Consider the following 22,243-nt stretch of genomic DNA (forward strand, 5'->3'; position numbering starts at 1 on the left):
ATTCGCCATGGATTACGGACTTCAAAAATCCATTACCAAAGACAGTTTCTGAGAAACGTTGGAGAAGGAAAGGGGAGAAGGATCTCTCTGACACTGAGTGCACATCTATCCGATCCTGGAGATCGACAAAAGACTTCTCTGACCCAGAAAGCACGTCCATGGCCAGGAACTCCTCTGACTCAGAGAGCGCGTCCGTCCGATCCTGGAGGTCAACAAGAGACTTCTCTGACCCAGAGAGCACAGCTGTTCGATCCCGTGAGTTGACCAAGTCATGGTCCCGCCAACAGCCATGGCGTCAACCACCCGAACGCGCCATAGAACCAAAGGGCACCCTTCCTGTCAAGAGCAACGTAACACACACTAAGGTCTCTAATTACTCAGCCACGCCACAAGACAATCTGGCATGTCAATCACAAACATATCCGGACATGGACCAGACACCGTCACCCCTGAAGGGGTCCGAAAGGCTGACTCAAAGGACCTATAAAAGGAAAACAGAGACAGTGGACCTTAGTCACCGGACGGGAAGGGACCTGCCAGCCATTCCGCAGAGAAAGCCAGACATGTCAGTAGAGAGAGATCATCGGATGAGTGAAAAACATGCCCATGCACAGATAGACAACGAGTTCGTCAGACAATCCGAGGTTGTGCATGAGCTACCGAACCGAACCAAGACAGTCTCGTCAGATAATACCGTACTGTCTGATGTGCATGACCCAGAGGTGGACGACAGTGTCGCCCTCGACCGGACAAGACAAGAGGGGGCAAGGGTAGACGCAGGTGCCCATAAAAGGACCAGAACATTGTCCACTCATGAAAGGGACCGAGCACCCGAACCAACTGTCACACCACTAGAAGGAAACATGATGACTGCAGACCGTGAGAGTGAACAGCTCACACGCATTGTGGTCAAGAACGCCCTGATCAAGACACCGGAAAGAGTGACCAAAGCCAAACCCACCACTGACTCGACGCTACTGAGGCTTGAAGATCAGACCGTCCGCCAACCCGTGTGGTGGATTGAAGAACTGCGAACACTGAGGACATTAAGCTCACTTTGTTAAGAAAGGGGGAGATGTAGAGCTGTGTGAGGTAGTCTAGTGGTTGGGGGGCGGAGTCGTAGGAGGCGCAGGAACAGGAGGAGCCGGGGAAAGGAACTAGTCAGTTAGAGTAGGGACATTGAGTAAGCTGGATGTACTGAATAAAGCTCCTGAAGTTAAACCAAGGTGTCTGTGGTGATTGGTAGCTGGACGCTACATACACCACGCAGAAAGCAGAGCTCACCGAGGCTTGAATGCTCACTGCGGATAGGCTTTTGAGGAAATTGAATCAAGCATGTTAATGTTTCGGTAAATAACACACAGGTGGAAGCTGTTTCTAGAAGTTTTATCTCTGCGATATTTTCCTTACCGTATTGCTTGATGAGAGAAGTGACTATGTTCCCCTGGAATGTTCTGCCAGTTTGGGAAGTTCTTTTTGGTGTTTGTAAAGCTGTGCAGAAGGGTAACCCGTGAGGCTGTTCGTTCCAAATGTACGGTTGGCCAAACAAATCATTGTAGTTGAGTCCCTAGGTATCAAACTAGGGTGATGATCTTCTCTGCAATTGGTCTTAAAGCAGCATAGCCTCAGCCCTGGCAAACCACCCCCACCCTAGAGGAGCTGTGGCTTGAATGGAGTCGCGAGCGCATGGATGTGTCAAGCGGGGTTTATCCTGCTCTGAAAGCGGCCCCAGACCAGTGCAGCCCGGACCAAAATGTGAAAATCAAAAACAGAGCATGCACTAAGACATAAACGTAGAAATGCAACTGTGTAGCAACTACTTCGCAGAAAAGCTCATTATCATTGGCAGAAATTCTAAATTGTATTTATATAGGGCTTACTACCCCTGACGCGGCATTGATTAGCTTTGCAGCTTGTCTGACGTGCTTTCAGAAATAAGCAGCAAAGAAGACGAGCAGGGCACCCGAGGCACGAAAACCAGATCACATGCAGGGAAACAGAGGCAAGAAAAAACTTACCGGCTGGGGGGGGTGGGGGTGGGGGGGGGGGGGGTAGGGGGGAGTCCCTCGAAGACTTCCTCGGCTGTCGGTGTGAAATCCTGCGGCTGAGAGGCGGGCGGGAAACCAAGCAGCCCCTCCATGTTTCTCCGAGGAGAAGCAGAAATGCCTCTGAGAAACCAGCGTCATTTTGGGGATTGAGGGGCTTGTTTTCTTTCTATCCTCTTCCCATTGGCTGGAATGTAAAATTCCAGCCAATGGGAAGAGGAGAAAGAAAACAGAAAGAAATGAAAAAACACACCCCTCAATCCCAAAAAGACGGGGCTTGAACGGACAGACGCCACTCTCGTCCAATGGCTGGCCTCCCTTTAGAAAGCCAGCCAATGGAGAAGAGGAGCAGGTTAAAGCCCCACTCTAGGAGACAAAGTCTCGGAGCAAGACTGCGCAAGCGCAGCCTACGGTTCAAGACCTAAAAAGGAGGAGCTAAGCTTGGTAAAAAGACAACAGGAGGATAGGGTATGTAGAGAGGTTATGGAATTGGGTATGCTGGTAAATCAGTCAGGATGTGTTTGGGTCAGCGTACCAAAGGGATTGTGCATGCACTAGAGCTTGTAAACTACTTTGTGGAAAGTGCTTTGATCTCATGCCACACAGGGAAGACATTCCTCAGATCCAAATGAAAAGTAACTTAGCCATGGGGACCTGACCAGTAAAGACGCACGTGATAAATGATGTGCCTTTTGGCACATTTGTCCCCTACATAGAACAAAGGTCCATGTGTACAAAAGCGTTACCAACTGCAAAAATGAATTTTTCATATGTACAAAGCACAAATTGCGATTTGGTAACATGTTACTGAATCGCAATTTGTGTTTAGAGATTCTGTATTTGAAAGGGGCGAGTTTAGGGCCCCCTTCCAAATATCGCATTGCAGTGCTATGTGTGAATGTTTAGCGACCAAATTAAGGTTGCAAAACCATAATTTTTTGCTGACACTTCAAAAGTGGTGGTAACCATTCACAAATAAGAAGGGTGTCCCAAAAGGACCCCTTCTCCTTTGTGAAGGTTGAAAGAAATGTTTTTTAAATGTAGGCAGTGGTCCTTTGGACCACTGCCTGGTCTTAAAAAAATTAGACATAAACCTTTCATTTTTCCGTTAAGAACTGCTGCCTTTAAAAAAAAATGCTTTATTAAAAAATAATCATAGACATGGTGGTCTGCTGACCCCACCAGCCCACCATCCCTGTGATGGCTGCAGTTCCTAATGGGTAGCGAACTGCAATCTACTTCATTATTGTTCATGAAATAGGTCGATTTGTGACCCACTAGGAATCACCAATTTAGACTTGTACGTTTTTGTATATTAGGAATTGTGATTCAGTAAGAATCGCAATTAGAAAATCACAATCCCTAAATTCTGTACATATGGCATCCAAATCTGAAATGCGGTTGCAGGAGAAGGTATCTTTAATCAATAGCATCCCAGGTCAAAAAAGGTCTTTATTATATCACTAAATTGCATATCTCACACGGTTATAAATAAAAAGTTTTTTCTTCTTAGTAGGCAACATCTATAGGGAACATCAGCAGGCATTAATTAAACAAATGATTTCTGGTCATCTTGGTGTAATAGTATTATCACTTTTAAGATTAAACCAACAGGAAAATAATCCAAGTTTAAATCTCAAATGTCTACGGCACTTATAAAGATGAACGTTGTTAGATAAAATCCTATATTTCCAAATGTTCACATTTAAAGCTACTACGTCAAAGGTGGACAAATTAATATAGTGGCAAACCCGAAGATGGAGGTAATTATATTGAAGTATACATTGAACTGAGCTTATTGCGCTCTATTCATATGCACGGCATTCATTAAAAATTATTTACATTTGAAAGCAAAACATGTTAACAAATAGTTTTCCTGCAATACACATTATTTGGCATGTGGTACTGCGTTCTAGTGAAAAATGCCAATTACTACTGTCTTAATAACTTGCCTGAAAAGAAACACTGAGCAGATTGTTAAGGAAAAGATTAAAGCAAGACATTACTTTTAATAACACTGGCTCTTAGACTTTAGTAGAGGTTCTTAAAGGATTAGGCCAGATTTAAAAATAGGCATTGCCCCGCTTTGTACAATGATCATGCAGCGGAGTCTCTGCAAACGAGACGCTAAAAAAAAAAAAAAAAAAAACAGGATTGCACATACAATTCGGTACATTGTTAAAGAAAACTTCCCAGGAAAGCGACAATCATATTTGCAAAGCATGGATCTTTATTTAAGTGAGCAGAAGTAGTCAATGATTTACAACAGGAGCAATTACATTACAAAAGTCCTCAATGGAGAAGCAGCTTTGATTTTAGAAGCAGAATGAAACCTATCTAGAAGCTGTTGTACTCTGGTAGATCGCGTTGGAGTCGCATTGCCCTCAGCATTTCCACCTTGATCTTGGCTTTTAACAGCTCTTCCTCCAGATGCTGCCGTCTTTTTAATCCATCACGCTTTTCCTGGATATAAAGCCCCATTTTTCGCTGATTTTTTAGTGTGGTATGATGCTCTTCTCGAAGCATGTGCAAAGCCTGTGGATCACACCCACAAGCCTGCCTGAACCGTTCACCAGGTTGGTGTCTAAAAAAATTTGCCCTCATTGGGATCGGAGATGGAGTCAATGAAATTCTCATATCAACAGAGGACGGCGATGGAGAAGGGGACCGCCCTAGTTCACGCATCAAGTCCTGGTCCTCTGTCTCTTGGAGCTCTTCAGCGGTGAGGGACTCCAAGGTCAACGATGGTGGGGGTTTGACATCCTCCTCTTCCTCCTCCTCCTCTTCAACGGAGATTGCGAAAACAGATGCTTGATGGTCCAGTGTATCCTGCTGTGAACTGGTGCCAGCATCCGAATCCCCCTTCGAGAGTCCACTGAAATGGAACAAAAAAATACATTATTTTACAAGAGAAATAATCTGCTACAAATAAACACCATAAATGTAAATAATAATATCCTCACTGATTCACAAAATATTTTAGTCGATAGAATAGGCCATATTGGGGACTAAATCATAACAACAAGAAAAATTATTTTACTGCTAATTAATAAAATATCACTTCTGCACCTAAATTATATGTCAACTTTCATGTACTAAACAAACTACCAAATGTAAAATGCAAAGACTGCCTACATGAGACACGTTTGAAGTGAGGGTTGATAACCGCAGCCTTTCAAAGTATGCAAAACAGGGGCAGGGGCACTGGAAACCTCAGTGCAGATATATGCAATGTTAACCCCAGACAACAAATTAAAGAGTACACAAAAGGTCCATGGTTGAGGGTTTGGTGTTAAAGGCACTACACGATATTGGTGCATTTTGAATAAAGTCTATTGAACTGTTGATCTATTATCCACATTCGTAATAGACAAGCAGAGACTATTGCGAAAGGGATTTTCTAGTGATCAACATAAAATGGCGCACAAAAAGGAAACCAGCACAGGCAAAGCCAATAGTTCTGGGTTTAGTGCACTAGAGCATGCAGTATAAGCAAATTAGAGCCAGAAAAAAAGGGGAAACTGTCGATATTAAAGGATCTCTTCCTTCAATACAGTCATTTTCTTGTTTGTATATAAAATAAAGATTAGATCGCAAGGGAGCCTTCATTATATTCCTTTATTTCTTATGACATGCAAAGAAAGGAAGGTCTACAATAAAGGCTCCTTTGCCCTCAGACCCTCATTTGATATAGAAACATGCGAGGGAGCTTGGTGTCTAGTAAACTAAACAAAAACGAGACAAATCTGCCCCACCCTTGTGCCACTAGCAAGCTGCCACGAAGGAATGGCTGATGGAGGAAAGGAGAGGGAGCAGTGGATGGAACAAGGAGAACACAGGCAAAGGAGGGCAGAGCGACAGGCTGGCAGGAAGGGGAACGAGGTGCACACACTGAAAGAAGGGAGGCGGGTAAGGAACCCAGCAAATGCGCAGAACAATACTTTTAAAGTAGACGGTTATGCAGTTCCAAATAAGCACTTCACTGGAGGTCGACATACGCAGGCTAATAGTCAACTGTATCGGGTGAGAAAGAAATACTTCTCTGAGGTTGACAAGGTCTGATGCCAATGGTTGAACCTGCCTGGTCAAAAAGGCTAATGTCTTAAGAGGAAGTCACTCTAAATCAAGTCTAAGTATTGTGTAAGGAATTATGCTAACATCCTGGGACTAAAAAGCACAACAGCAAAAGATAAACAATACAGATGACCAGTGTTTGGTTTTATTTCAAAAGTCAAAGTGAGTTTTGTATGTAGTAGAGGAGCAACTGTTTAAAATACTTTCAAATGGCAACAAAATATTATATTAACTTCCAATCGAGTGATCAAAGCAAGATCTACTTGATGAGAAAAGTATCAAGCATCATTAATAGCGAGACGAGAACCTCGCACACCTCAAACAAAACATCGGACAAATTTATATCATGCTTTCAGATATCTTCGTGTCACATTCGGGAGATGGATTAGACACAAACCCTTTAAAGTGTAGTGCAGCAAGTCAAGGACCAATGAATCCCACTTTGGGATACTGGATGAATGAATTGTTTTCATAGACACGGAATAAGATTCTTCAATTCTTCTTCCTAGCGCGCTCACCCTTCTCAAACTTTACAAGTAAAGCTTAGTCAAGTAACGTGTCCTTTTTTCAAGTTTTACCAAACAAAATGAACACACTTGATTCATACTGAACATTAAATACCAGAGATCAACAACCAAATAATACATTTGCACTTCACCATTTAACAACTGCTGCGTCATGTAAAGCAAGGTTAATTCAGTGTTTCATTTTCAAAGCAGCACAACTAAGAATACTCCAGGTTATCCGTCACAAACCAAAACATTGGGCTAAAATAAATTAACCAGTTTCAAAGATTAGGGCCCTTACCCAGCCACTCAAGGGTGGCATGCTTCATCATAGGTCTCCTCAAAGCAACACATTTTTAGGGTTCCTCACTATACCATAGACAACCTGTGAGTTGGCAGCACAATCCCTGTGGTCAACACTCAATGGTGTTCCCGCTGAAGCACTTGGGACAATACGGGTCTGTGCCCTGGACATCCGCTTTGTTTTTAAGAATAAGGCACCTACATATATTTAGTCTAGTCTGCATGATTATGCACACATGCCTCTGATAGGTTTCTTCCCAGATATCCCTAGAAGCATCACAACTGTGTTATAAACTGTCCTGCGATCTAAATTCCTTACTGGAGATCAAGGATTACACCATACCAAGCCTGTTAGGTGCGTCTCCATTCTCTGTCTGCATTTGAAACCATAACCCAATGGATGTGGTCTTTTTTGAGCCCCCAAATGGGACATCCATTTAGTGCTACATATCGCATCAACCTTTTGAAGTTCTACACTGCACTTTGTCCATGCTAAAGCATGTCATTACGCACCACTCCAGGAAATGCCCGATACTGCTTAAAATGCCGGCCGCTATCTTCCATGCCGTCTCCTCTGCTTCATGAACAGCACAAATGAGCAGGCGCGGTAGCCACAAAGGTAGGACATATCTGCTCAGAGATAACCTGCAATACATTTGGCTCCTTGTCAGGGACTATCACCACCAATACCTAAAACCTACTGCCACTGCCTCACAAACGATAGCTTAAAGTGTTGGATTTGTGGCACATGGCATTTTCTCCGTTAACTATCCCTTCCCTAGGGGCGCTAGAGGGCACACAGCAAGATGGCCGCACTGCTGTGAGGCTCTGCTTGACCGAGCCAATATCAGTCTATAATCTGCTGCATCATACCTTGTTATCGCCGTCCAGTGCGTTGTGGTGATTTCTTTTTCACTGCTGCAACTTTTGCTGTGCTTAGCTGCCGGTGACTTCCTGCCTGTGCCCTCGAACATTGCCCTTCGCCTCATTGCCGGGCCTGAAATGGCAGCTGCTGCGTCCCGGTAGGCTGCTGGACGGAGGTGCAGCTGGGGCATCTGACCCTTCGTGTGGAGCATTGCCTGGACTACTGACTGTAGTGGTGGTGGGAGCCGTTATCTTTACTCCTAGACGGCGGCTAGAACGGGAGCGGCACCATCTCGGCGTGCCCGCTCCGCGGAGTGCCCCTTGGTGTGCTGCGTGGACAGCCTAACTGGCAGAGACTTGAACTGCTGTTGGGGAGCTACGGCCGTTGGGACTTGTGGACGCGGCGTGAGCCCTCCCCGGACTGCTGCGGTGTGTGGTGACGGCGGGAGCTGGCGGGGAGTTCATTTGGCGGCAATAATCGTGGTTGTGGAGCACTCGGGCCTGTCTGACCGTGTGGCGGCTCACCCCAGGCGGGGAGTACGGCGTTGCCCGGGGAGTTTGGAGTTGCACCTCAAAACCAGCGGTGGAGTGGAGGGGGCCCTACGGCTCTGGTGGCGGTGCCCGTCGGCACTGAGCGCGGTGAGTGGGCTGGCGTCTCCCAGAGCTCAGACCTGCGGAGGTGGGTTTGGGCCTGGGGCTGGGGCTGCGCCCGGCTTGCTGTGTGAGGTGCGGGGCTTGGTGATGGGGCGAGGAGCAACTCAGTCTGCCGCCCTATAGACGTGCTCCCTGTCTCTGGGCACATCATCTATACAGCAGCGGTGTAAGACAGACGTGAAGGCTTTAGGCCTGCAGGTGCAGACGAGCGCTGTTGGACCTTCCTGCCACGGGGGATCCTGGGCTTGGTGGCGTGCAGGGGGCACGACGTCTGTGGTGGCGGACACTTTCTCAATGACTTTAATCTGCAGTAGTTGCCTGGTGGGACCCTGTACGGTGGTGGGGCATGGTGACTGGTGGTTGCTACCATCTCTGCCTGCCTACATAGTGTCTGCCTGCAGCCTTTACAGTGGTGCCTTCCCTCCTTTGGAGGTTTTTGCTGTAATTCAGTTTGCATCAGGTGGTGCCTGGGTACCTCGCCTGAGCCAATGCCTGGTTGGCTGGGGGAATGCTTTGGTAACTAGAAGGTTGCTTCGCACACATGACAGTTAAGCAGGAGTGGTGGAGCATCCCGAGCCAATAATCCCTAATTTATCCTGCGTGTGCTGAACCTTTCAATGTCATCCATTACCGCTCATTGTGTACCCTGCGACGATGGGGAGGACAGACAGGCACCAAACTAAGCTCTCCTTGTAGGCCCGGAGGGCACCCAAAACGCCACAAAAAGCTGCCTCTGATTCAGAGGCGAACACTGCCTTCTAGGGCTCGCCCTCGTTGGAGGCCACCTTGGTGGCCATGCAACGAACATTGCAATCAATAGAAGTGGCAATGGCTACTGTTAATAACCGGCTGGAACATATGTCCTCGCAACTCGAAAAACAGAGTGCGCGCATGGGGGAGGTGGAGCAGAGGGTCTCGGCGGCGGAGGATGGGTTGACTACTGTTACGGACAAGACATTGAACATGGAAAAGGTGTTCTCTCATCCAGGCGCGGTTCCGGCGCAATTACATACGCACCACGGGGCTGCCGGAGACAACCAACGTGGGTAGACTGGAGTCCTACATGGAGCGCCTCATCACCGATATTTTCGCCACTGAACACTTGTCCAATATGTTAATTATTGAACGTGCCCACCGCTCCTTGGCTGCTCGGCCAGTTCCTGGAGCTCCACCCCGCCCAATAATAGCCAGGGTTTCGAATTACAGGGACCGTGATACAATACTCCGTTTGGCCAGGGAGAAAGGTACCATTGAGTGTTTTTCCCAGATTTCACGGTAACTGTTCAGGCAGCACGGAGGGAATTTGGGGCCATGAAACAGTTTCTGCAAAATGAGGGGGTTCCATATGCCATGTTGTATCCAGCCCGACTAAGCATCGGCGCTGCGGCCGATAATAAATTCTTTACTACCCTGAAGGCTGCTATGGACTTTGCTAAAAAGTTGAAACGCAAGAAACGTGATTCCACTGCGACGCCCGATGAGGAGAGGCTAGAGGAAGCTGCGTGATGGAAGACATGCCATGTGTTGTCCTGAAGTTCCTCCTGTACATGTGACCCTTGGTGTGCTCTGGACACTGGCTATGGTATTATGATACAATGCTACCTTGGGGGTTGGTTGCTTCGCTGCTGATTTGTTTTTTTATTGAGCTATAGAGTCTACCTTTTGAGCATGGGCGGTGGGGGTCTGGTCCGTTTTGTACGCTATTGGGTACTGGTTGACTTGCTCCTTCTGTTTTATTCTGACTGCTATGATGCCTGTTCCGATATTGGATGTGTTTCTCACAGTTTAGTTTCAGCCATTTACGACATTGCACAGGGGGTCTCTGCACTCTCCTCTGTGGTTCTTCGGCTTGGTGATGCAAGTATTATGGTGTATGGCGCCCCTTACTTTCACCATGCTTTGTTTGGGGTGCTACGCTGGTGACCCGGTGGATGTTATGTGATAGCTACTTATGGGTGGTATGATGCACTGCATTGATATAAATGCTCGTTCAACTCCTACTACGTGGGAGTGTTCTGTCTCGGCGCCCCCACTTATTGGTGTACCCCGACTTTGGTTTGATGTGTTGGGTGGGGAGGTGGGGATTCTGGGGGATCTTTGGCATGTTGGGGAGCTGAAGTGGGAGGGGGGTCTGGGATGTTTCAGATGCACAAGGGAGTTGGGTCGATCAGAGTGATACTGTATTGGGGGAGGGAAGGGCATGGTTTGATGCTATGTTGTACGTAAAGTTGTGTGAGGTGTGCTGATATCTCTTCTTCCATATCTGTTGGTGGGCTCCATGAGCTGTTATGTTATGTTATTAATTGCTTCCCTTTGATTAATAATGGATAAGGCAGCTACAATTGTTTTGGAAGTGGGGGACCTCTATATACGAATGAACTTGCTATACATAGGGAAATATAATGAATTTGGAAAAGGTCTATAGCTAAGTTGGAAAACAATAATAAGTAAACTAGGTGAGTGACCAATGAACAATGGAGAAAGCCAATATAAAGGCGACTGATCACCTGATTGATAGACAGATTCTTTTATTTTTATTGATCAAAAACTTATTTTATGTATGAATTCTAAATTAAATTTCATATGCATTACTAGTAAACTATCAAGGAGTGATTATTTACAAGAGACTAGAGACTATCTACCGCATTGCCTCCATCGTTTTCTTGTCTAATGCCATGTCTATGTCGGTTATGTTTTTTAGGAGTTTTTAAGATGCTGCTTTTTAAATAATTGATCACTCCTTTCAGGCCGATGTACGACGCCATTCCCGTTGAATTATCCCCTGGAATGGGCCCCTGAACCTATGCGGTACCTGGGTATTTGGGTGCATCAGGATCCGCAAGAATTTATAAGGGCCAACTACGGTGTATCGGTGTCTAAGCTGGAGGACAAAGTGGCTCGGTGGATGCGGCTGCCCCCGATGTTTGCAGACAGGGTTGCCTTAATTAAAATGGTGGTGTTGCCGAAATTTTTATATTTATTTGTAAATGTTCCTATTATTTTGACGCGACACTTTTACGACACTGCGCTCATTACTGATTGCCCTCGCCTGGGGGGGGGCAAGAAATATCGCGTTGGGCGGGAGACATTGACAAAACCCTATGCGCTGGGTGGTTTTTCGGTGCCAGATATGTATTTATATTATTTATGTGTGCAGTCACATTTTGCGTATTACTGGCAGAACGCACCACATGTCGCTGATGAAGCGGGCACGGTGCACCCTATCCCCTTGAAAGCAATGATAGTTAATCCACATACGGTGAACGAGCGGGGTGAGGTTGACACAGTACACGGTACGGCCAAGGCTTGGGTTGAACTTGGGCGGAGGGCGCGACACTTGCCTTTATATGCTCCTGCGATGCCCTTGTTGCATCACGCAGACTTGTCAGTGACGGGTGAAGCTGGAGCGCATAAGGTTATGAATGCAGCCGAGGTGCATGTTATGGGGGAAGTGTTTACAGGGGGGGTCGTTCCTCTCGTTGCCTACCTTTCTACCGACTGGAGTACCTGAGGCTATGGCCTACGTTTATATATGCTAGGCTTAGGGCAGCATTGCGCAGTTTGTATCCAAGCTTTCCGGAAGAACCGGCTACATTGGGGGTGCTGCAATTATTATATACAGCACCCTCTAAAACAAAACTGGTTTCACGTCTTTACTCTGCCTCACAAATCCATGAGGGTTCTGCACAGACTATTTCTAGGGACAAATGGGATGTGTGCCAGCCGCAGCCGCTGATGGATGAGGAATGGGAGGAAAGCTGCAGAATGACTGGGAGCTTTGCAGTTAATGGCTACTTTAAACTTATTCATTAGAAGTTTCTGCACCAAATGTACTATACCCCTGCCCAGTTTCATAAGTATGGCTTGAGAGACTCACATGATTGCACGCGTTGTGGTGCAGATGACGCGGATTTTATACACCTGCCTTGGGGCTGCCCCAGAATCCTTAAGTTTTGGGATGACGTGATGGTTGCATTGACAAGCAGGACAGGTGTGCAGATTGAGCGAGATGTGCGGATATGCCTGTTGGGTATTGTGTCCAAAGTCCCGGCTGGAGTTCGTAAGTTAGTAAGTAGTTCTGTCCCTGCAATTAGATAAACGCAGAGTGGCCATGTGTTGGGATGGTAGGCCAGTACCCACATTGGCGCAATGGATGCAGGATATGGCTTATTGCCATGACCAGCTCACCTGTTATGCGGAAGGGCTGCCGGAAGCGTCCCGACCTAGGGACATATGGGGTCCATACACGACGTATGTGCTGGCACAAACAGGAGACGATTCATAGTGTATTGCATGTATAACTTGTCTTTCATGGCTAGCTCTTCATCTGCTGAGCTGTACATCCACCGATGTTGAACGTGCATGCATAATGTATTGACGACTATATTAGTTGGATAGCCGTGGACATTTTGAACCTGTCGGACATCGCCCATGTACTGCAGTGTACCACTCTGGACGTTCCTACTGCTGATCCTGCTTTTCTCTACAGATTGTAATAGCCACCTATTGAACATGTATTGTACTTTGTGGGGGAGGAATGTGAGCGCACTTGTACACTGTACGTTGTTTTTCTTCTTGCTAATAAACTGAGAAATAAAATAAAAAATGTTTTAAAAAACTATCCCTTCCCTCCCATGGAGTAGATCATGTAAGCGATTTCAGAAGTCTAAGGTTGCATCATTATCAGCAAACATAATTTCCACCAGAGAGGCATAATGAGATCACGGTGATCAGGTTAAAACCACACTAGCAGGGCCTTCACCTTAGTATTGTCTTTGTGACAGCATTTTAGTTTGTAATCGTACTAGTTTCCTTGCCCATAGTAGAACATCATAGTTCCATAATAATCACCGAATGTTTCATCCTATTGCTGACTTTATGACCTTTATGCTTTTGGGGTTACAGGTGGCTCATGCGTGGTCTGGATGTAAAGTTGCGGCTGTACTCCAATTTAACATGGGTAAGAATTCTGCTCCCACAAATGGGAAACTGTAGCTGTGTCCACTGATCACCTGCATTGTGAGGTTCACTTTTTTGCATTGCCGATGTTAAGAGTTTGAGTGCAGTCATTTGACAAACCGGACTCTCCACTTTCCTCACCGAATTACTGTATGTTTTACATTTTGCATGAGGGTCCTGTTCCCGCTTAGTTGCAGGCTTTCCAGCCAATGAAACTTCAGTGAGCCACTGGTTTGGAATCCTTTTGATCTACTCTACTCACAGAGATGGGGTTAGTTCTCAAAAATGCTTACCCAACTCATGTCTGGGATTACAATCAAGGCAGAAATATGTTGACCTTCCTTATCGGGTTGAACTAATCTATGTTTTTCCTTTTGCTCCTACCTACTTGGTAAAACTATAAAATAAGGGGTACCCCAGGAGGTAGATTTCATAGTGTTACTCAGTGGCAGCTCCTCCGCTAAGGGGAGGAGCATTGACCCACTGCTTTTCGCAGTGGAAAAAAAAGGAAAAATAAAATGATAGTAACTCAACGTTATCCTTTTATTTGTTCCTGCTGCGGGGTTGGGGGGAGATCTGCTCGCACAAGGCAGATGAATGGTGGGCACTTTAAGTGTGCATGAATATTTGCCAACCAAACAGTAAGGCACACTTTGAATGTTCTCCACCCCGGGTACATTAAAGACTGGGTGGAGAACATGCCTAAGCTCCTATTCCCCGACTGAGCGCTGAACCGCAGCGATCAGACCAATCAGCGTTGTGATTGGCTATGGGCATCCTGGGAGCCCGGGTGCTTTCTGCTTGCAGGGAAGAAGCCAGAAGGAGGATGGAGAGACTGCGGCGGCCAACCGGCCGGCCGATGATTTTCTTTTTTTAACCCAAACTCCCCCTCTTCCCCTCTCCCCGCCCTGCTGCTGCTTCGTGGGAGCAGCCAGCACTTGTTTTACTCTATTCCTTTGTCCCTCTGCAGCTTCTGTTTAATTAGACACCTACACTACTCCGCATAAAGGATCCTCTTTCAACCATTGTACACCTCAGAGCTTCCACTTCACAAGGTTATAGTCCACAATGACACCCCAAAAATGTGTTGGTGTAAGACAGAGCCCCGAGATGAAGCATGCCACACTTGGGCGGGTGAGGGCTTTCGTCTTTTATATATTTTAACTTCATCCATTTGACATTAATGTTTCAGTTTCAGACAGATAACCTGTAGTATTCTTTATAGTGCTGCTGGGATTAGGAGGGTATGCTCCATGTTTTTTCCTCCAGTGGCTCTGTATGTTAGGATATCATTTTCAACGCACACATAACTGTTTTTGTTACAGAGAGCAAAAAGAGTGAAGACTTACAGTAATTCAGTTGTGCCCTATCTAAAACAAATAAATATTCTTCACACGGTGTGGCCTATCCATCCTACAATCTTGCTCTCTATCAGGTACAACGCAAAAGACATACAACGCAATTGTGTCTGGGACTACAAGTATGTAGCTCTTGAAACAGTCCACGGACGGAGCTACACTGGGTGCACCAATGTCCACAGTACTCTATCCCCCCCCCCACCCCCCCCCCGGTATACAACGTTTACAACGAAGTTTTTACCACGCACTACCACTACAATGCAGGCATTACCACGCATACCATTACAACGCATTGCGCTGGGGGGCGCTCTAGGATAGGGAATAAGTATAATTTTATATCCAACACCTTCCCTAGTGTCCACGGGGACTGGAGTTGGAATATAAAATTATACTTACCACTATCCAGCACCTCTAAGCGCTATGCGTTGTAACGGTATGTGTTGTAAATACCGCGTTGTAATGGTATGCGTGGTAAAAGTATGCGTTGCAACGTCATACATCCTCCCCCCCATGCCATTTCAATGTACCAGAGTCAATAGAAATCATGAAAAATTAGCCTCTGCCATGTGAGCACAATATATTTTGATATCCAGTGATAACTTGTGTCTATTTCATGAATGACTATCCAGCTAATGGAGCTTTGTTTTAAGGTTTTATATGTACAAATCAATCGCTGTATCGTTTGTGTGCGAGGGTAAGCAACTGTATCTATTATTTCCTGGTGGACAGAATAGGATTATTTATCTCTGGCCAGGTTCAATGTCTTGAACATCCACTCTTACAGCAATCCTTATTTCATACATTTTCCGGACGCCTGAATCAGGGGGTCGTTTTGGCCCATATTAGCAAGCATTTTTTATATGTATATCAGCAGATTATGCAGAAATTATACATTATGTGGCGCTTTTGTGTGCGTTTCCGGGGGGGGGGGGATGAGGGGGGAGGGGGGGCTCGGGGAGGTGGAACGCTCCTAGGGGTAGAGCACATTTTTATAAAAAATTAAAAAGGCCACATAATCGGTCATCTCTGCATAATCTGCAGATTTATATTTTTAAACATGTTTGTAGCTCATATGGGTTAAAAGTGAGTACTAACGTTAAGGGACACCTGATAGAGCGGCATTACAAAAGTTGTGTATGAGGACTTATCACTGCTGTTCCCTAGTGGTTAAAATATACCAAAACTGAAAAGAGGAGGATGAGGAATTAACAGATGTGTGGGTTGGGAGATATGAAAACCGAACAGGATATTTAGCCCTTCCCAAGCTCGATTGAAGAGTAATACATTTGGCACCAGATACCTGCGTGATAGTTCATGTATTGATAGTACCAGAAGCAGACGTCTGACTGAATATGATTGGGTCACTTACTACTCAATTTTGAATGGCCACAAAACAGTCCGAGGGGTAAAGGAACCTGCATATTACCTGAAAAGCACTTAATAACCGTGAGCTGAACACTGGGTGAACCCGGCTATTACCAGTATCAAATTGGTAAATGCGTCTGCAAATGCAACTGAGTGACTGATTATCATCAACATCAGATCTATGAATGTGTATTAAAGCGAGGAGAGCTGGTCCATGCTATGTATTATCAGATTATGTGGCATTTGCTGCACCACTTCTGATGTAGGAATATTATGAACCTCCGAGGTGCTAGTGAGATGGAATTTTGACTTGTGAGTACTCTTTATCCACCTAAAATGTTAAGTAGCTCAGCCAAGTATGGAGTTTCATCTTAGTAAATGGCTTTATACACGAGGAATCAAACTTTGAATGTTATTCTTGCCCACCAGTAGCTGGACGTGTAGATGTGGACTACAAGTGTGATGCGGTTCACGTTTTTTTGGAGAAGTGAGAAGTCTGGCAAAAATTGTGACAAAACCTTGAGCAGAGCTAGTGACAGTTAAGGGACACCTTATAGAGCGTCATTACAAAAGTCCAGCCTAGAGCATAAACTGCTGTTCTCAGGTGATCAAATGCAGACATATCAATACGGTTAGTGTAAGTTTGATACACTTGTTAAGTTAGAAAGCCGGCTCAGGGTTAAGTTAGTTTTGGGAGGATTGGTGGGATCTAGGTGTTTATCTGTCAGAAAAGATTCCTTTTGTGGAGATGCATTTTTCAGTGTCATGTCAGACTGATTCAAAGAGATGACAGTTTAGCGTAAGAGTGAGGTGTCATTTTTCTATTTCCTTCCAATGGATATGGTGATAGAGATTTCACATTATAAGGTTGAGGGAACCAGTATGAATTCAAAAGAGTGGTAGTGTTGTAGTAAATGTAGTAGGTAATTAGTCTGGCAGGATTGTTAGCCATATTGATTTGCTCATAGATACATTTGGAGTTTGCAGAAAAGATGCCTTGTTTGTTTGTAATCTTTTGTCAAAGTTTTTACTTTCGTACCTACTACAAGAGGTATGGAGGTTGCACAATTTATTTTATTTGTTTCATACCACTCTTCTTTTTGGGAGAGAATCGGGGAACCAAACCTGGCTGGGACTTTTTACTTGTTAAATTGTGGTGAAGCTAAGGAGTCATCTATCAAAAGCATATTTCTCTTGCAGTCATTAAAAATATAGTTATTGCCAGTAGATAAATTGCTTGATTTTCGGTGGAAGGAGGCTCCGTAGTCTGGTAGGAGAAACCTCTTTCAAAAGGAGAATTATATGCGTCCTTTTACAAGACTCTCTGGAGTGGTGAGCAATTTGCACTTAGTGTTGCCCCAGTCAACATTAAGGACCCCAGAAATAATCCGTCCATGGCCCACTTTTGAATCAAGACAAAACATAAAAAAATCTGGGTCAGCGAAATTGGCATAGGGTTTGGATTAATGGAAGATAATATGCAACTAAAATGGTATTGGGTTAAGACAGGTTGGAGGGAACGGTGAGACATTAAGATTTGTCAAAATTGGCGATGGGTATAGGTAAAATAGTCCTCCCTCCTTTTCTTTGGATGTGGGGGTTTTGGCAGAGGGTCCAAACTCTCAAAAGTGGTATAAGGCACAGTCTCATTTTCCCACGTCCTTTAGTGCGCTTTACTGAGCATTTCCAGTGGTTGTGGTTTGCCTTATCGCCCCAAGGGCAGGTAGGTCCCTTTCATGGAGGTATCCTCTGTCAGAGTTAACTAGTATTCACAGGGATGAGGATATGGAAAAGAAAAGGTTTAAAGGTTTACGGGCTACCCTCTTCCTAGTTAGTTGAATGGCCCTGTGCACTTTGCACAACACTGGCCTTAAAGGGGGCAAGTGGGATTGCAGTCATAGAAGAGGGCATTCAGAACATGCGCCTTTCCTGATGCATCCTATGTTCTCCTAGTGGGAGTGGACATTAAACATATCCCTTCTGAGACAGCTGGGTGACTTGTTTGGGGAAGATGTGAAACTTCTCATCAATTGTATCTTGGCATATTAGCACTGTGATGCTCCTTGATGGCCTGGGAGCCTGTGTATGGCACTGAGTGGCCTCCAAGTACGTGTGATCAAGGTGGAGAATTTTGGAGACTTCCCAGGTATGGGCTCTTTCACAAAGATCGATTGCAGGAACTCAAAGTAAGAGCACACTGCACTAATTTGCTATTGGTAAAGCGAAGAAAGTTAGGATTACAATGCCATGGCATCACAGCCTGGAACAAAAGCTACTTTAGTCCATTTCTGTTGACAGAAGTAAAACTAAGACTTCCTAAACATGTTTGCTCTTTGCAGGCCACAATTAATCCAAGACAATTTGATTTAGTCCTGAATGCTTTTTCATGTCTATTTTGTTTGTCGTTCTTTGTAAAGTACCTGAATACTATTGTGGTACTCCAGCATCCATTTAACAATCAAAAAATGTGACGTTCCGTAACCAACACACCCTGATGGAACACCTGTGTGGTGGAATGGAATCCCTGATGTGGATGACACAGGGCAGTTTCAAGCCTCACAAGATTAAGAGGCTATGAGCATATACTGATCAGAAAGAACGTATTGGCTTAAGTGGTCTAGGAGCCCCAATAATACCATTAAAGATGGGGGACCACCCCAACATTTCCCATCAGCAGAGCCTGGGGATGGACACCTAAATTCACAACAGAAAGGCAATCAAGAAGAAATGGTTACCTATCGGCAGGAGTAGTTTTTCAGCTTGAAGAATTTTCTGTATTCACATGCTGTGCATTAATCCACCATTTGGTGGTTGGGTTCGGAATTCTATTTTGTAGCCATTTCCTTTTTTTTGTGGGATTTCGTCGAGAACCATTTGGTGACATGTCACCCCCTGGTGATGTTAGACATATGCTCCAGAAGCCTGTGTGTGCTAGTCATTTTCTGATTGTTTTTCAGGCTTTGCAACTTCTTCCACTGGCATTCTATCTACTGTTTAAGTTCCTCCTATTTGTTGTCTTAAAGGCACCTCATTTCTGGGGGGTGGGTGGGAGTGGGGTTCACAACTGAGTATAAAAAACCGGACTGCAAAATTAGACTCCAACCGGTACGTAACCATTTTGCTTTGTACTGTAAATCTTTTCTGGATTTAGAGGCTCTGTATTGATTTTATAGCTGTAGTCTTCTCATGCATTGGTTTGAAAGGTTCCTTCATTAGCTGTGTGAGCACTAAGGTTGCATTCTATACAAGTGCAGATGCACTTCATGGTGTGGCTATCCTTTTTTCCCCCTCCAGGAATCTCTTCGTGACTTGAGAGGAGAAGACACTTCTCCCTATATGCCACGATGGCTTTCAAGTGGACCCATAGGTGAGGTTTTCATCTAAAAGGTAAATAAGGTATCTAATAACAGAAGTGTTTTGTACTACAATGCTCATTGCTTCCGTCCTGTTAAGGCAGTGAACATATCTGCTCCACTTTGCCATGTAGTAATTCCCTGTAGTATGCCTTCTGGCCTCCCTTAGGATGTCCTTGCTTCTTTGTGGGATACCCAGAACTCCAAAATCTATGTCCTCAGGAACCACACACCTAATCTGAGGCTGCCTAGTCCTAGGTAGGAGACTGTTTCTCCGGCATTGTCTGCAGGTCATATAAAGGCCCTGAAGGTAGTAGTTTGATAACTGCCCCCTGTGAGAACTCCACTAGATAAGACGTACCACGTCTGTCTTTCCTCTGGTGGAGCTATGAAGACTAGCATCATAGTTGTCTGCTTGCGCTGGTTTATCAACAATGGTATCAAGTGTATTGGGGGAAAGCATATGCAAATGTATCTGACCAGTCCATCGATAGGGCATTGCCTTTAGACATGTGGCGTGGCTACATGAATATAAGGCTTTGGCATTTTAGTGTTTTCTGGTGTTGCAAACAGATCCATATCTGGTGTACCCCACTTTAGAAACACTCCTAATACAGGATTTCTCAGTTCCCCATTAATGCAAGGCAATTTCTTGCCTGCTTAGTCTGTCTGCCTCCACTTTTAGTCATATTGCGAGGTGCACTACCACCAGGACGGTGTGCCTTTGAATGGCCCATTTCCAGATGTTATGGGCCAGTTTGGAAAGGGCATAACAATGTGTTCCCCCTTACATGTTGAGGCAGAACATTAGTTGTGTAGTCTGCCTGGTGCACTTCTTCGGCTGCTGGAGCTCCTCTGACTTGATTCCACACCCAACAACAGGAAAACAATGTAGACGAGACCAGGCACAGGGGTTTCTGATATTTCAGAGAACAATGGTCCTAAGCAACCAGTAAATTACAAAAATAATGGAATATAGACTGTGATAGGTTACTATATATATCCAATGTCCAGCCGGACAAGGAGTTTTATTCATACAATGTTGGGAATAAAGTCAAGGATATTCGAAACAAACATTTAGGCTGGCTGAAATTACACAATGGTAATGTGGCTTGGCAGCAGCGGTGTGCTGTCCAGTATCAGAGTGCCTGCCATCGCGCATGATACCGGACAGCACACTGCTGCTGCGAAGCCACATTACCATTGTGTAAATTCAGCCAGCCGACCAACCACCCTGGTTCGGCCACCCTGCGGCCCGACTTGCGGCCCTACCAACTTCCCGAGAACGACCTTCTCCTCCTAACAACCACCCTCAAATTCCGGGTAGGAGCCTCACGCTTCATATATCTTACACGTTGTACTTTAGAGCGATTCACTCGTTTTTATCCCGCAAACCCCTTGAACTCTCCCTAACTAGGATTGCTGGACATTCTAAGGACCATTAAAGCTGGCATCTATTGTTTTAACAAGGCAAATGTTATGTTCTAGTCCTGATGATGATCCCAATAAGTAATGAGCATGGGATCGAAACGTCGACATTTCTAAATAGTGCCACAAATGTCCACTGTGTCCAACTATTGTGGTCTCTATTTTGGCTCAACTTGCTGAAAAGTATCTCTAAATGCAAGTTGCCACAGCTCAAAGTCTTTGCCTGGAATTTTTGTATTTTTTGTTTTGTTTAAATTGTCTGTATTGTTATTCCATTCCCCCGCACCTCCCCCTCGTTGCAGGGTACAGGCTTGTGCCCCACTATAAATGTTTGTTTCGAATATCCTTGACTTTATTCCCAACATTGTATGAATAAAACTCCTTGTCCGGCTGGACATCAGATATATATAGTAACCTATCACGGTCTATATTCCATTATTTTTGTAATTTACTGGTTGCTTAGGACCAGTGTTCTCTGAAATATAATTGCTACCTGTGGTCCTCAGCCAATTTTCGGGTTCCCTTGTTTTTTGAAAATAGTATTACAGGGGTTTCTGAGGCATACTTGTAACATCATAGGGGGAAGGACAGGTCACCAAAGGGCCCTTGAAGCAGTCAGAAAAAATTAGGAATTAAAAAAAGGAAAAACAGGCTACAAAAGGAGAATTCTGGACCCAACCACTAGACCGTAGTAATGCACATCATGTTAATCCAGAAAAGATTCACATTAGAAAACCAAAGATGGAGGCTCTAAGAAACTAGATCTGTTTGAATGTCTCTTTGGAGTTAGAACAGGAGCGGTTTGTTCATCAACCAAGAGGCTAATCAGAGCTGGGAATTCACAGAACAGAAATGGGACAGCTAAACAAAATACATACGGAACCTTATCCTCTTACCCATCAGCAAGTGTCATGCCACAAGGCCATCTTTATCATTAGAAGAGACTATCTGATAGAATAAAAAACTGTTCCATGCCCTTTATATTTACATGAAAAACCACACCTATGCATCCTCATATAGAAGACTAGCCAGAGCTGTTGCACTTTCGGCAAGCAAGCGATTTCAGGGCAGGAACTGTATTTGACGCTATCAGAAAGTTTTTGAATGGAAACACTTTGCTCCACCACACTGCACCAAGAGAGATACTAGAGTCTCTAGCCTTTACCCCAGACCGCACCGGCAGGATGGAACCTGCACCCCCAGTAAGCATGATCGAATTCCCAAACAGCAGAGTGTAATTTTATGCTTGTGGGAGCATTTTCAGCACAAGAGATGACGAAAAGAGGGCTTGAAGTGTTCACATGGCCCCCAAACTGTTTTTATGGGAGGTGCAA

At 45.0% G+C, this 22,243-nt stretch overlaps 2 protein-coding genes across 4 annotated transcripts in view; both read right to left on the reverse strand.

Annotated features, from left to right (window-relative positions):
* The window catches only part of RAD54B (RAD54 homolog B), a 694,602-nt gene that overhangs the window by 453,609 nt on the left and 218,750 nt on the right, over positions 1 to 22,243 (reverse strand). The gene's annotated exons all lie outside the window — the stretch shown is intronic.
* Positions 4,253 to 22,243, reverse strand: part of FSBP (fibrinogen silencer binding protein) — a 36,628-nt gene continuing 18,637 nt past the window's right edge. Inside the window, exon 2 of the mRNA XM_086966008.1 lies at positions 4,253 to 4,920. Coding sequence (XP_086822134.1) covers positions 4,383 to 4,920 — 538 coding nt within the window. The 3' untranslated portion in view covers positions 4,253 to 4,382. The remainder of the gene's footprint in view (positions 4,921 to 22,243) is intronic.

The sequence above is a fragment of the Lissotriton vulgaris genome, chromosome 4_1 (assembly GCF_964263255.1).
Source record: "Lissotriton vulgaris chromosome 4_1, aLisVul1.2, whole genome shotgun sequence".
NCBI classification, from domain to species: Eukaryota; Metazoa; Chordata; class Amphibia; order Caudata; family Salamandridae; genus Lissotriton; species Lissotriton vulgaris.